General features: G+C 44.2%; 1 protein-coding gene and 2 long non-coding RNA genes across 3 annotated transcripts; all 3 read left to right on the plus strand.

Moving 5' to 3' along the window:
• Positions 1–1,189: 1,189 nt before the first annotated feature.
• Positions 1,190–3,892, plus strand: LOC123038970 (protein FAR1-RELATED SEQUENCE 5-like). Its single transcript, XM_044462327.1, has 2 exons — positions 1,190–1,374; positions 1,712–3,892. The coding sequence occupies exon 2, from the start codon at positions 1,721–1,723 to the stop codon at positions 3,890–3,892; it is 2,172 nt and encodes a 723-aa protein (XP_044318262.1). The 5' UTR covers positions 1,190–1,374; positions 1,712–1,720.
• Positions 3,893–4,649: 757 nt separating this feature from the next.
• On the plus strand, positions 4,650–5,166 carry LOC123040500 (uncharacterized). Its single transcript, XR_006418169.1, has 3 exons — positions 4,650–4,784; positions 4,865–5,041; positions 5,122–5,166. It is a non-coding gene; the product is annotated as an uncharacterized lncRNA (long non-coding RNA).
• Positions 5,167–5,249: 83 nt separating this feature from the next.
• On the plus strand, positions 5,250–6,412 carry LOC123040502 (uncharacterized). Its single transcript, XR_006418170.1, has 3 exons — positions 5,250–5,550; positions 5,638–6,060; positions 6,137–6,412. It is a non-coding gene; the product is annotated as an uncharacterized lncRNA (long non-coding RNA).
• Positions 6,413–12,599: the final 6,187 nt, after the last annotated feature.

Below are 12,599 nucleotides of genomic sequence, written 5' to 3' on the forward strand. Positions count from 1 at the left end.
CGCAAACTTACACTTGAGAAAGATGTGACCCCCATCTTCATCCAGCCTCGAGCAAACTGGACATCGAGTATCAAGGTCTACATGCTTCCTTTTAATATTCATACGCGTCGGCAAGCTATCATAAGCCAGTCTCCAAAGAAAAATACGTACTTTTGCTGGCAATTGGATGGACCAAAGTTTAATCCATTGTGATCTCCCCGCACTCGTTCCTACTGATGAACTCGCATCTGCCTGGCTCCTCGCATCTCTTAGAGTAACTCCTAGTCTGTATGCAGATTTTACTGAAAAAACACCCTTGCTATCAAAATGCCAAGCTACATGATCTTCCATCCCACTTCTAAGAGGTATAGCAAGTATCTCTTTCGCATCTTCCGGACAGAATAAATCGTTAACTAGCTCCGCATCCCACTGTTCCGTGGTAGGATTAATGAGCTCTGCAACTTTATCCAATATTACTTGACCTCGACCGAAGGTCGGCCTCCTTGTACCTCCTCTTGGTATCCATGGATCTTTTCATACCTGTATAGATGCACCATCCCCAACTCGCCATATAACACCTTCTCTCATCAGATCAAGTCCCCTCAATATACTCCTTCATGTATATGACATACCCTTTTGCGGTACAGCCTCCAATATAGAGCAGTTTGGGAAGTACTTCGCTTTTGAGCTCTTTTACGGTACCCCGGTACTCCCAAACGACACTCAAGAGTACCATGCAGATCTGGCCGTCCGCACGGAGGGGCAAGGAAGTCTTTTTCCAAAGTGCAGTCCGCTTGGCAGTTTTGACTTTTGCAGTCCGCACGGTCGATATGTGAAGGAAGAAAAAAACAGAACACTCGATCTAAATCAGGAAAAAAAACAGAACACTCGATCTAAATCCCATTTCATTTCTGTGGTGGCGGCGTGACCCTCGCGATAAGGCCGCACGGCGCCGAGGTGCCGCCGTCGGACACCCCCGCTCGGGGCCGACGTGCGCCGGTCCACACCCCATCCGGCCCGGAGATTGCGGCTGTCCAACATCCCCGAGCGCCGCCGTCCGACACCACCGCGCGCCACCGCCATTCGCCGTCCAGATCGACGTTCTTCGACCCCGCCACCCGAGTCCTGCCTCGACGGTCCGGCCTTCCGGCCCGGAGATTGCGGCCGTCCGACACCACCGCGCGCCACCGCCGTTCGCCGTCCAGATCGACGTTTTTCGACCCCGCCATCAGAGTCCTGCCTCGACGTTCTTCGACCCCGCTATCCGAGTCCTGCCCTCGCCATCCCTCCAGCGGTTCCTGCTGCCGCCACCTGCCGACGCGCCCGCACGCCGCATAATTTTAGGCTTCGCCGCCACCTGCCGAGACAATCGCCCGCCGGATAATTAGAGAACAGGTTCGTCGCCCGTTTTTCTCCAGCCATATCTTGCGATCTGTATGGATACATGACCAATAAATTGATCATGTTCACAGTATACAGTTATACAGTGTCACTCGTACTAGTTGAAATCATGGATGACCTTCAATTTGCGTCAGATCAACTAGAATGTCATAAAGGGTGACACTGGTACAGCACAACCTATCCTTCAGATTTTGTATATAATGAAGACAGGTTATAATTCCTCTAGAATTTGTGTTAGTTTTCTGTTTATCTGAAGAATCACCTAAATTCATACAGTTTGTATGACATTGATAGAATAAATGCGCTAAGTATGATGCTTTAATAATGGCAGGTTTGGAGGATGGATGGTCATACTGCTAGCTTGGAGGAGATAGAAGAATATCACATGATGGTTAGTCAGATGTTTGCAAGCGAGAAGCAAGGTTACGAGCACTACAACAGATATGCAAGAGCAAAAGGTTTTAGTGTCAGATTGGATGACAAGGAGTACGTGAAGGGCACCAGAGAGGTGAAAGCAAGACGTTTCTGCTGCTCTAAAGAAGGGCACCGATTGGAGAAGTACTTTCAAGCGACTGACCAAAAAAGGGAGCCACGGGCGCTGACCCGTTGTGGTTGCAAAGCTATGCTTGAGATCCAACATGATGCAGGCAGGGGTCAGTGGTTTGTTAAGAAGTTTGTTGATGTCCATAACCACCCGCTAGCCGACCCAGACCAATCTGCTTTTCTACGGTCTCACCATCGGATGAACGATGCTCACAAGGCTGATGCAGTGGAATACGGACTTGGTGGTCTCCGTACATTCCAAATCATGAATGTGGCGGAGAAACAGCATGGTGGCTATCCTCATGTTGGGTATATTTCCCGAGACCTGTACAATTTCTTCGCCAGGTACAAGAAAAAAAGAATCTTAGGCAGGGATGCTGACTTTGTGCTGAACCATATGAGAGTACAGGAAGAACGAGATGCTGAGTTTTTCTTCAAATACACCACGGATGATGAAGGACATCTTCGAAATTTATTCTGGGCAGATTCACAGTCTCAGATTGATTATGATGCATTCGGAGATGTAGTTGTGTTTGACAGCACTTATCGAGTCAACCGCTACAATCTCCCTTTTGTTGCATTTGTTGGACTGAACCATCATCGTAGTACTGTTGTTTTCGGGATTGGTGTTGTTTCAGATGAGACCCACAAGTCATACGAGTGGCTACTTCAGACCTTTGTAGAGGCGATGGGTCATAAGGAGCCCATATCTGTTATCACAGATGGAGACTCGGCAATGAGAAAAGCAATTAGGAAGATTTTGCCAAGGACAGACCATCGGCTATGCAGTTGGCACATTGAGCAGAACATGATACGGCACCTGCATAATCCAATGCTTGATGACTTCAGAAAACTCATATACTGTCGAATGGGAGTTTACCAGTTTGAGAAATCATGGGCTGAGTTCAAGGCGAACTATGAGATCGAAGAGGAGAACGAATGGATGTCCAGAATGTACAAACTTAGGAAAAAGTGGGCCGCAGCTTATACCAAGGGAAGATATTTCTTGGGTATGCAGAGCAACCAGCGTAGTGAGAGTCTGAACTCTAGGCTCCACAATCATCTGGACCGGAAAATGTCGTTGGTTGATGTGGTGGAGCACACTGAGCACTGCATATCACGTATGCGGAGGAACGAGGCCGAGTTGGATGCAATATGTTCGCACTCAGTTCCTTTCACTAGAATAGATGCTTGCCTGTTGGAGATAAATGCTGCTCGTATTTATACACCAAAATTTTTCAAGATGGTAAGAGATTGTATCCGGAGATCATGTGCATTGGTGATTCAAGAGCAAACAACAGTAAATGACTTGGTCAGGTATGAAGTTGTGTTAAAAGATGGAGCGGAAGGAGGGAGCAGACGTCTGTTCTCTGTAGAGTGTTCTTTCAATGGCTCGTTGACGAATGGTGCCTTCTGTCCTTGCCGTAAGATGGAGTGCGAAGCCATCCCTTGCGCGCACATTTTCGCTGTTCTGGTTTTCGTACGGGCAGCGACCATTCCTCCATGTTGTGTTAGCAAAAGGTGGACAATGGAAGCCAAGGCTGCATTCGTGTCAGTGAGAAATGCAAATACACATGTGTGGTCAGAAGAGATGAGTCGTTACCGTGAACTGAGAAACATAGCTAGTATTGCTCTATTCAAAGTATCAAAAAGCGGGGAGCGTTCGCCGGAGGTGAAAGATTATCTCCAAAGTATCATCGATGGGCCTATCGAGAATGATGATAACACCGAGGAGACAACATTTGGTCCTATACCCTCTCACTACTCTGCCGCAAGCAATGCTTCAGCGGATAGAGTCCTTGATCCAAAAATAGTCGACACAAAAGGTGCTCCATGCAAGAAGAGAATGAAGCTATTTATGACCTTCTTTGGATTGTTTGCGATGATAATCAGAGGAAAAAGGTTGCAGAATCTAGTCTGCAGGGCTTACTACATCTACGTGATATTCAAATTCGTCGCCAAACAGTAAAAAAACTAGCTGATACTTTCGATCCGGAAGTTGAGGCATTCATTGTGAACAACAAACAGTTAAAGATACATCTGGAAGATGTAGTTAATATCATGGGTCTGCCTTCGGCAGGGGGGATCCCTGATATTAAACTTAGGTGTGCAGACAAGAAGCTTGAGTCCGAAAGAAAACAGAAACAAGCCCAACTGTTCAGATTATACGTAGACCCAAAAGAGCAAGCAATCACCTACAAGGGTCTTGTGCAACAAATAAGAGAAAGCAATGGATCTACGGACGAACACTTCTTGAGGAGAATTGCTTTGTGTGCAATTTGTCGACTGCTATGTCCAAGTACAAAGCCACAAGTCAGTTCAGAATATTTGAACCTTATGTTGGACGATGGTGATGTAAATAAGATAAATTGGGCAACCCTGACACTTGATCACCTCATTGCGAGCTTGAAGCAGTACAAGACCAAAAGCAAACAAATCTTGCTGGCAACCTCCCTCTCTTACAGGTAATACGTAATGACTATTTATTTACGTGTAACAATGTACTTGAGCTACGGTTTTGCGACTCATTTATTTTGACTATGTTGCAATGCAGGTGTGGTACTGGGAGAAATTTTATGTGAACAAAGTTAAGCACAATATAGATATAGATTACTCTCCTCGACAGAAGCCTTTGATACGATCGTGGGACAAGGAGAAGGTGGCAAAGAGGGAACATGCCATCTTCGCCGAAGGAGATGTAAGTAAAGGATTGTGTACATCATCGTGCCACATAATTGAGTTTTACTTTCTTTACTATCATGTACTAACTATTCATCTCATATTATTCAAAACAGATTATTGAGCACCTCATGAGTGACGTGGAGTACGTTCTACACAGACCTATCTATGCTAGCAATGAAGTACGCGCAATCAGAACCATATTCACTACATTTTCATACTACAAAACATATTCTAACTATATTCATCCTTCTATATGCAGGGCCGAACGTTGCAACAAATTCATAGAACTGTGCAAGTAATAGAGAATAAAGTCATTGAGAAAGAATACACGGACGAATACAAGTACTTCAAGCCACTTGTTGACGGTCTAACTGACGTTGAACACAATACAAGCCTGACCAACAGAACCCTGCTTCGTGTTGTCAAGTGTTTGGAGGTAAAGTCTTATTCACTAATGCACAAGTTTATGTTGCAAAAATGATGTGTGATAGCAAGCACCACTTATTTCCCATGCAGGCTAATAAGTTCGTTCTCCCCGATATATCAGATGAAGAAATTGAGGTAATTTGAAAGATAGTTTACTTATCTATTTGTGTGTCTTATTGCGTGTTGAACTCTCATTCTCCTTTATGTACAAGCCTTTTTGTAAGAAGGGCGACAAGTGCACATGGCACAAGGGACAACAAAAAAGACATGAGGAAGGACAATCTGAACATGATGAAGACGAAGGAGAATCTGAACATGATGAAGAGCAAAGAGAATCTCGTGAACATGACAGCGAGGCACCTGCCAAGCGGCAGCAAGAGCTTTCAGGCACTAATCTAGGTGATGAGGATGATACAAACAGTAAAGCCAACGGGACGGTGCGTCGGTCAAACAGGAAATCAAAGACCAATAAAGAAGACGAGTATTCATACTATGAGCACGAAAAGAGGCAACTTCGTGGTATGTCGCAGAAATCGTTGCCTGTCATGTAGTTGTATACCATTGTGCTTTCTTTATAACATAGATAAATCCACCTACTAATTGCAGGTCTGAAAGAAACACTACAATGGGTAAACAGACAAGATGATAAAACGCCTTTGGCCCAAATTGTTGAAATAACACTAAAGAAACCATCCCTGCATTCCCTAACAGCCAATAAGTTGCCGGACAACAATGCCAGATATGTGGATTGCTTGGTAAGTATTTCATGCTTCACTTATTACATCTGCACTGAAATATGCACTAATTACTGCTCACTTGCAATACTAGGCCATTGATGCTGGCATATATATCAATCGCCCACCAGAGGGGGAGTTTGACATAAGAGATGGCAAAAAAATCTTTGTCGAGAGCACAATTAATGTGCAAAAGCTCGTTGCAGATATAGAAAATCACCATACAGCGAGGAGTTCAAAAATTGACAAGGCTCGTTCGATCGAAAGGATCATTGCGTATCTTGATCATGACATGGTACAACACAATAACTACCTGCTGAATTTTACTTACGAATTGTTTGGTCCTTGCTCTAACATATATGTTTATGCAGATTTTTTTACCCTTGAACTCTGGACTACACTGGTATCTGGCAGCCCTAGATGCGGCAGAAAGAGAAGTTCAGATTCTCAATTCAGCCCCTGGTGTTGGTCCAACAGATGAACTGGATCATGCGGTGAGAATATCCTTTTATCCTCCTAGTACTACTGCAACTTGTAGGTTATATGCATTACTAAATACCAACAAACACTCTTCAGTTGGAAGCGATAACGGCGTGGTTCCAGGAGGCTGAAGAAGAATTAAACAACTTCCAAACCCAACAAACTGGCCAGACTTCAACGTGGCCTCGTGGAACAAGAAGACAATCAAAGGGCTGCCAACCCAGAAAGACGGGTACACACGTTCATCACTATGTTCTTAATTTGTAAACTCGACCAAGGCAATTCAATCCTAATTCATACTTGCAGGAGCTCTTGTGGACTCTACCTTCTCAAGTACATAATGTTGGGGAACGTAGCAGAAATTCAAAAAATTTCCTACGTAACACCAAGATCTATCTATGGAGAGACCAGCAACGAGTAGAAAGGAGAGGAGAGTTTGCATCTACATACCCTTGTAGATCGATAAGCGGAAGCGTTCAAGTGAACGGGGTTGATGGAGTCGTACTCGTCGTGATTCAGATCACCGATGATCAAGTGCCGAACGGACGACACCTCCGCGTTCAACACACGTACAGCCCGGTGACGTCTCCCACGCCTTGATCCAGCAAGGAGAGAGGGAGAGGTTGAGGAAGACTCCATCCAGCAGCAGCACAACGGCGTGGTGGTGATGGAGGAGCATGGCAATCTTGCAGGGCTTCACCGAGCACCTACGGGAGAGGAGATGTGTCACGGGAGGGAGAGGGAGGCAACCAAAGGCCTTGGGTATGATTGCTCCTCCTTTTCCCCACTATATATAGGGCCAAGGGAGAGGGGGAGGGCGCAGCCTTGCCCCCTCCTCCAAGGAAGGGGTGCGGCTAAGGATGGGGAGGAGTCCATCCTCCCCAAGGCACCTCGGAGGTGCCTTCCCCCTTTAGGACTCTTCCCTTTTTCCTTTATCTTGGCGCATGGGCCTCTAGGGGCTGGTGCCCTTGGCCCATGTAGGCCAAGGCGCACCCCCTACAGCCCATGTGGCCCCCCGGGGCAGGTGGCCCCACCCGGTGGGCCCCCGGGACCCTTCCGGTGGTCCCGGTACAATACCGATGACCCCGAAACTTGTCCCGATTGCCGAAACAGGACTTCCTATATATAAATCTTTACCTCCGGACCATTCCGGAACTCCTCGTGACGTCCGGGATCTCATCCGGGACTCCGAACAACATTCGGTTACCACATACAAGCTTCCTTTATAACCCTAGCGTCATCGAACCTTAAGTGTGTAGACCCTACGGGTTCGGGAGACATGCAGACATGACCGAGATGTTCTCCGGTCAATAACCAACAGCGGGATCTGGATACCCATGATGGCTCCCACATGTTCCACGATGATCTCATCGGATGAAACACGATGTCAAGGACTTAATCAATCCCGTATTCAATTCCCTTTGTCTAGCGGTATTTTACTTGCCCGAGATTCGATCGTCGGTATCAAATACCTTGTTCAATCTCGTTATCGGCAAGTCACTTTACTCGTTCCGTAACACATCATCCCGTGATCAAATCCTTGGTCACATTGCGCATATGATGATGTCCTACCGAGTGGGCCCAGAGATACCTCTCCGTTTTCACGGAGTGACAAATCCCAGTCTCGATCCGCATAAAACAATAGATACTTTCGGATATACCTGTAGTGCACCTTTATAGTCACCCAGTTACGTTGTGACGTTTGATACACCCAAAGCAATCCTACGGTATCCAGGAGTTACACGATCTCATGGTCAAAGGAAGAGATACTTGACATTGGTAAAGCTCTAGCAAATGAACTACACGATCTTTGTGCTAGTCTTAGGATTGGGTCTTGTCCATCACATCATTCTCCTAATGATGTGATCCCGTTATCAACGACATCTAATGTCCATAGCCAGGAAACCATGACTATCTGTTGATCACAACGAGCTAGTCAACTAGAGGCTCACTAGGGACATATTGTGGTCTATGTATTCACACGTGTATTACGATTTCCGGATAATACAGTTATAGCATGAATAAAAGACAATTATCATGAACAAGAAATATAATAATAATACTTTTATTATTGCCTCTAGGGCATATTTCCAACAGTCTCCCACTTGCACTAGAGTCAATAATCTAGTTCACATCGCCATGTGATTAACACTCACAGGTCACATCGCCATGTGACTAATACCCAAGAGTTTACTAGAGTCAGTAGTCTAGTTCACATCACTATGTGATTAACACTCAATGAGTTTTATGTTTGACCATGTTGCTTGTGAGAGAGGTTTTAGTCAACGGGTCTGAACCTTTCAGATCCGTGTGTGCTTTACAAATCTCCATGTCATCTCCTAGATGCAGCTACCACGCTCTATTTGGAGCTATTCCAAACAACTGTTCTACTTGGAGCTATTCTAAATTATTGCTCCATTATATGTATCCGGTCTCTCTACTCAGAGCTATCCGGATAGGTGTTAAGCTTGCATCGACGTAACCTTTACGACGAACTCTTTTACCACCTCCATAATCGAGAAAATTCCTTAGTCCACTAGTTACTAAGGATAACTTTGACCATTGTCCTGTGAGCCATTCTTGGATCACTCTTGTACCCCTTGACTGACTCATGGCAAGGCACACTTTCGGTGCGGTACACAGCATGGCATACTGTAGAGCCTACGTCTAAAGCATAGGGGACGACCTTCGTCCTTTCTCTCTATTCTGCCGTGGTCGAGCTTTAAGTCTTAACTTCATACCTTACAACTCAGGCAAGAACTCCTTCTTTGACTGGTCCAACTTGAACACCTTCAAGATCATGTCAAGGTATGTGCTCATTTGAAAGTATTATTAAGCATTTTGATCTATCCTTATAGATCTCGATGCTCAATGTTCAAGTAGCTTAATCCAGGTTTTCTATTGAAAAACACCTTTCAAATAACCCTATATGCTTTCTAGAAATTCTACATCATTTCTGATCAACATATACTCATCAGAAATTCTATAGTGCTCCCACTCACTTCTTTGGAAATACAAGTTTCTCATAAACTTTGTACAAACCCAAAATCTTTGATCATCATCAAAGCATACATTCCAACTCCGAGATGCTTACTCCAGTCCTTAGAAGGATCGCTGGAGCTAGCATACCTTTTAGCATCCTTAGGATTGACAAAAACTTTTCTGATTGTATTGCATACAACCTTTCCTTACGAAAACTAGTAAGGAAACTTGTCTTGACATCCATCTGCCAGATTTCATAAATGCAGCTAATGCTAACATGAATTCGACGGACTTTAAGCATCGCTACGGATGAGAAAATCTCATCGTAGTCAACTCCTTGAACTTGTGGAAAAACTTTTCGCCACAAGTCAAGCTTCATGGACGGTGACATTACCATCCACGTCCGTCTTCTTCTTAAAGATCCATTTATCTTAATGGCTTGCCGATCATCGGGCAAGTCCACCAAAGTCCATGGATCCGTTCTCGGATTTTATGGCCTCGAGCCATTTATCGGAATCCGGGCTCACCATTGCTTCTCCATAGCTCGTAGGTTCATTGTTGTCTAGCAACATGACTTCCAAGACAGGATCACCGTACCACTCCAAAGTAGTACGTGTCCTTGTCGTCCTACGAGGTTTGGTAGTGACTTGATCCGAAGTTTCATGATCAATATCATAAGCTTCCACTTCAATTGGTGTAGGTGCCACAGGAACAACTTCCTGTGCCCTGCCACACACTAGTTGAAGAGACGGTTCAATAACCTCATCAAGTCTCCACCATCCTCCCACTCAACTCTTTCGAGAGAAATTTTTCCTCGAGAAAGGACCCGATTCAAGAAACAATCCATATTGCTTTCGGATCTGAATTAGGAGGTATACCCAACTGTTTTGGTTTCCTATGAAGATGCATTTTATCCGCTTTGGGTTCGAGCTTATCAACCTGAAACTTTTTCATATAAGCGTCGCAGCCCCAAACTTTTAAGAAACGACAACTTAGGTTTCTCTAAACCATAATTCATACGGTGTCATCTCAACGGAATTACGTGGTGCCCTATTTAAAGTGAATGTGGTTGTCTCTAATGCCTAACCCATGAACAATAGTGGTAATTCGATAAGAGACATCATGGTATGCATCATATCCAATAGGGTGCAGTTATGATGTCCGGACACACCATCACACTATGGTGTTCCAGGCGGTATTAATTGCGAAACAATTTCCACAATGTCTTAATTGTGTGCCAAAACTCGTAACTCAGATATTCATCTCTATGATCATATCATAGACATTTTATCCTCTTGTCACAATGATCTGCTACTTCACTCTGAAATTACTTGAACCATTCAATAATTCAGACTTGTGTTTCATCAAGTAAATATTCTCAACATCTACTCGAATCATCTGTGAAGTAAGAACATAACGATATTCACTGCATGCCTCAGCACTTATTGGACTGCACACATCAAAATGTGTTGCTTCCAACAAGTTGCTATCTTGTTCCATCTTACTGAAAACGAGGTTTTTCAGTCATCTTGCCCATGTGGTATGATTTGCATATCTCAAGTGATTCAAAATCAAGTGAGTCCAAACGATCCATTTGCATGGAGTTTCTTCATGCATATACACCAATAGACATGGTTCGCATGTCTCAAACTTTTCAAAAACGAGTGAGTCCAAAGATCCATCAACATGGAGCTTCTTCATGCGTTTTATACCAATATGACTTACACAGCAGTGCCACAAGTAAGTGGTACTATCATTACTATCTTATATCTTTTGGCATGAAAATGTGTATCACTACGACCGAGATTCAATAAACCATCCAGGTTTAATACTAATCTCGATGGTAGAGGGAGCGTGCGATGTTTGATCACATCAAACTTGGAAACACTTCCAACACATATCGTCAGCTCACCTTTAGCTAGTCTCCGTTTATTCCGTAGCTTTTATTTCGAGTTACTAACACTTAGCAACCGAACCGGTATCCAATACCCTGGTGCTACTAGGAGTACTAGTAAAGTACACATTAACATAATGTATATCCAATATACTTCTATCGACCTTGCCAGCCTTCTCATCTACCAAGTATCTAGGGTAATTCTGCTCCAGTGGCTGTTCCCCTTATTACAGAAGCACTTAGTCTCGGGTTTGGGTTCAACCTCGGGTTTCTTCACTGGTGCAGCAGCTGATTTGCCGTTTCATGAAGTATCCCTTCTTGCCCTTGCCCTTCTTGAAACTAGTGGTTTCACCAACCATCAACAATTGATGCTCCTTCTTGATTTCTACTTTCGCGGTGTCAAACATCGCAAATACCTCAAGGATCATCATATCTATCCCTGATATGTTATAGTTCATCACGAAGCTCTAGCAGCTTGGTGGCAATGACTTTGGGGAAACATCACTATCTCATCTGGAAGATTAACTCCCACTTGATTCAAGTGATTGTTGCACTCAGACAATCTGAGCACAAGCTGAACAATTGAGCTTCTCTCCTTAGTTTGCAGGCTAAGAAAATCGCCGAAGGTCTCATACCTCTTGACGTGGGCACGAGCCTGAAATCCCAATTTCAGCCCTCGAAACATCTCATATGTTCCGTGACGTTTCGAAAACGTCTTTGGTGCCTCTACTTAAACCATTTAACTGAACTATCACGTAGTTATCAAAACGTGTATGTTCGATGTTCGAAACATCCACAAACGATGTTTGGGGTTCAGCATACTAAGCGGTGCATTAAGGACATAAGCTTTCTACTGATCGCATAATCGCTACTGTCAACTTTCAACTATATTTTCTCTAGGAACATATCTAAAACAGTAGAACTATAGCGCGAGCTACGACATAATTTGCAAAAGGTCTTTTGACTATGTTCAAGATAATTAAGTTCATCTTATGAACTCCCACTCAGATAGACATCCCTCTAGTCATCTAAGTGATTACATGATCCGAGTCAACTAGGCCGTGTCCGATCATCACGTGAGACGGACTAGTTAACGTCGGTGAACATCTTCATGTTGATCGTATCTACTATACGACTCATGCTCGACCTTTCGGTCTCCGTGTTCCGAGGCCATGTCTGCACATGCTAGGCTCGTCAAGTTAACCCTAAGTGTTTTCGCTGTGTAAAACTGTCTTACACCCGTTGTATGTGAACGTAAGAATCCATCACACCCGATCATCACGTGGTGCTTAGAAGCGACGAACTGTAGCAACGGTGCACAGTTAGGGGAGAACACTTCTTGAAATTTTGTAAGGGATCATCTTATTTACTACCGTCGTCCTAAGTAAACAAGATGCATAATCATAATAAACATCACATGCAATTATATAGTTGTGACATGATATGGCCAATATCATATAGCTCCATTGATCTCCATC

This window comes from Triticum aestivum, chromosome 2B (genome assembly GCF_018294505.1).
Source record: "Triticum aestivum cultivar Chinese Spring chromosome 2B, IWGSC CS RefSeq v2.1, whole genome shotgun sequence".
NCBI lineage: Eukaryota > Viridiplantae > Streptophyta > Magnoliopsida > Poales > Poaceae > Triticum > Triticum aestivum.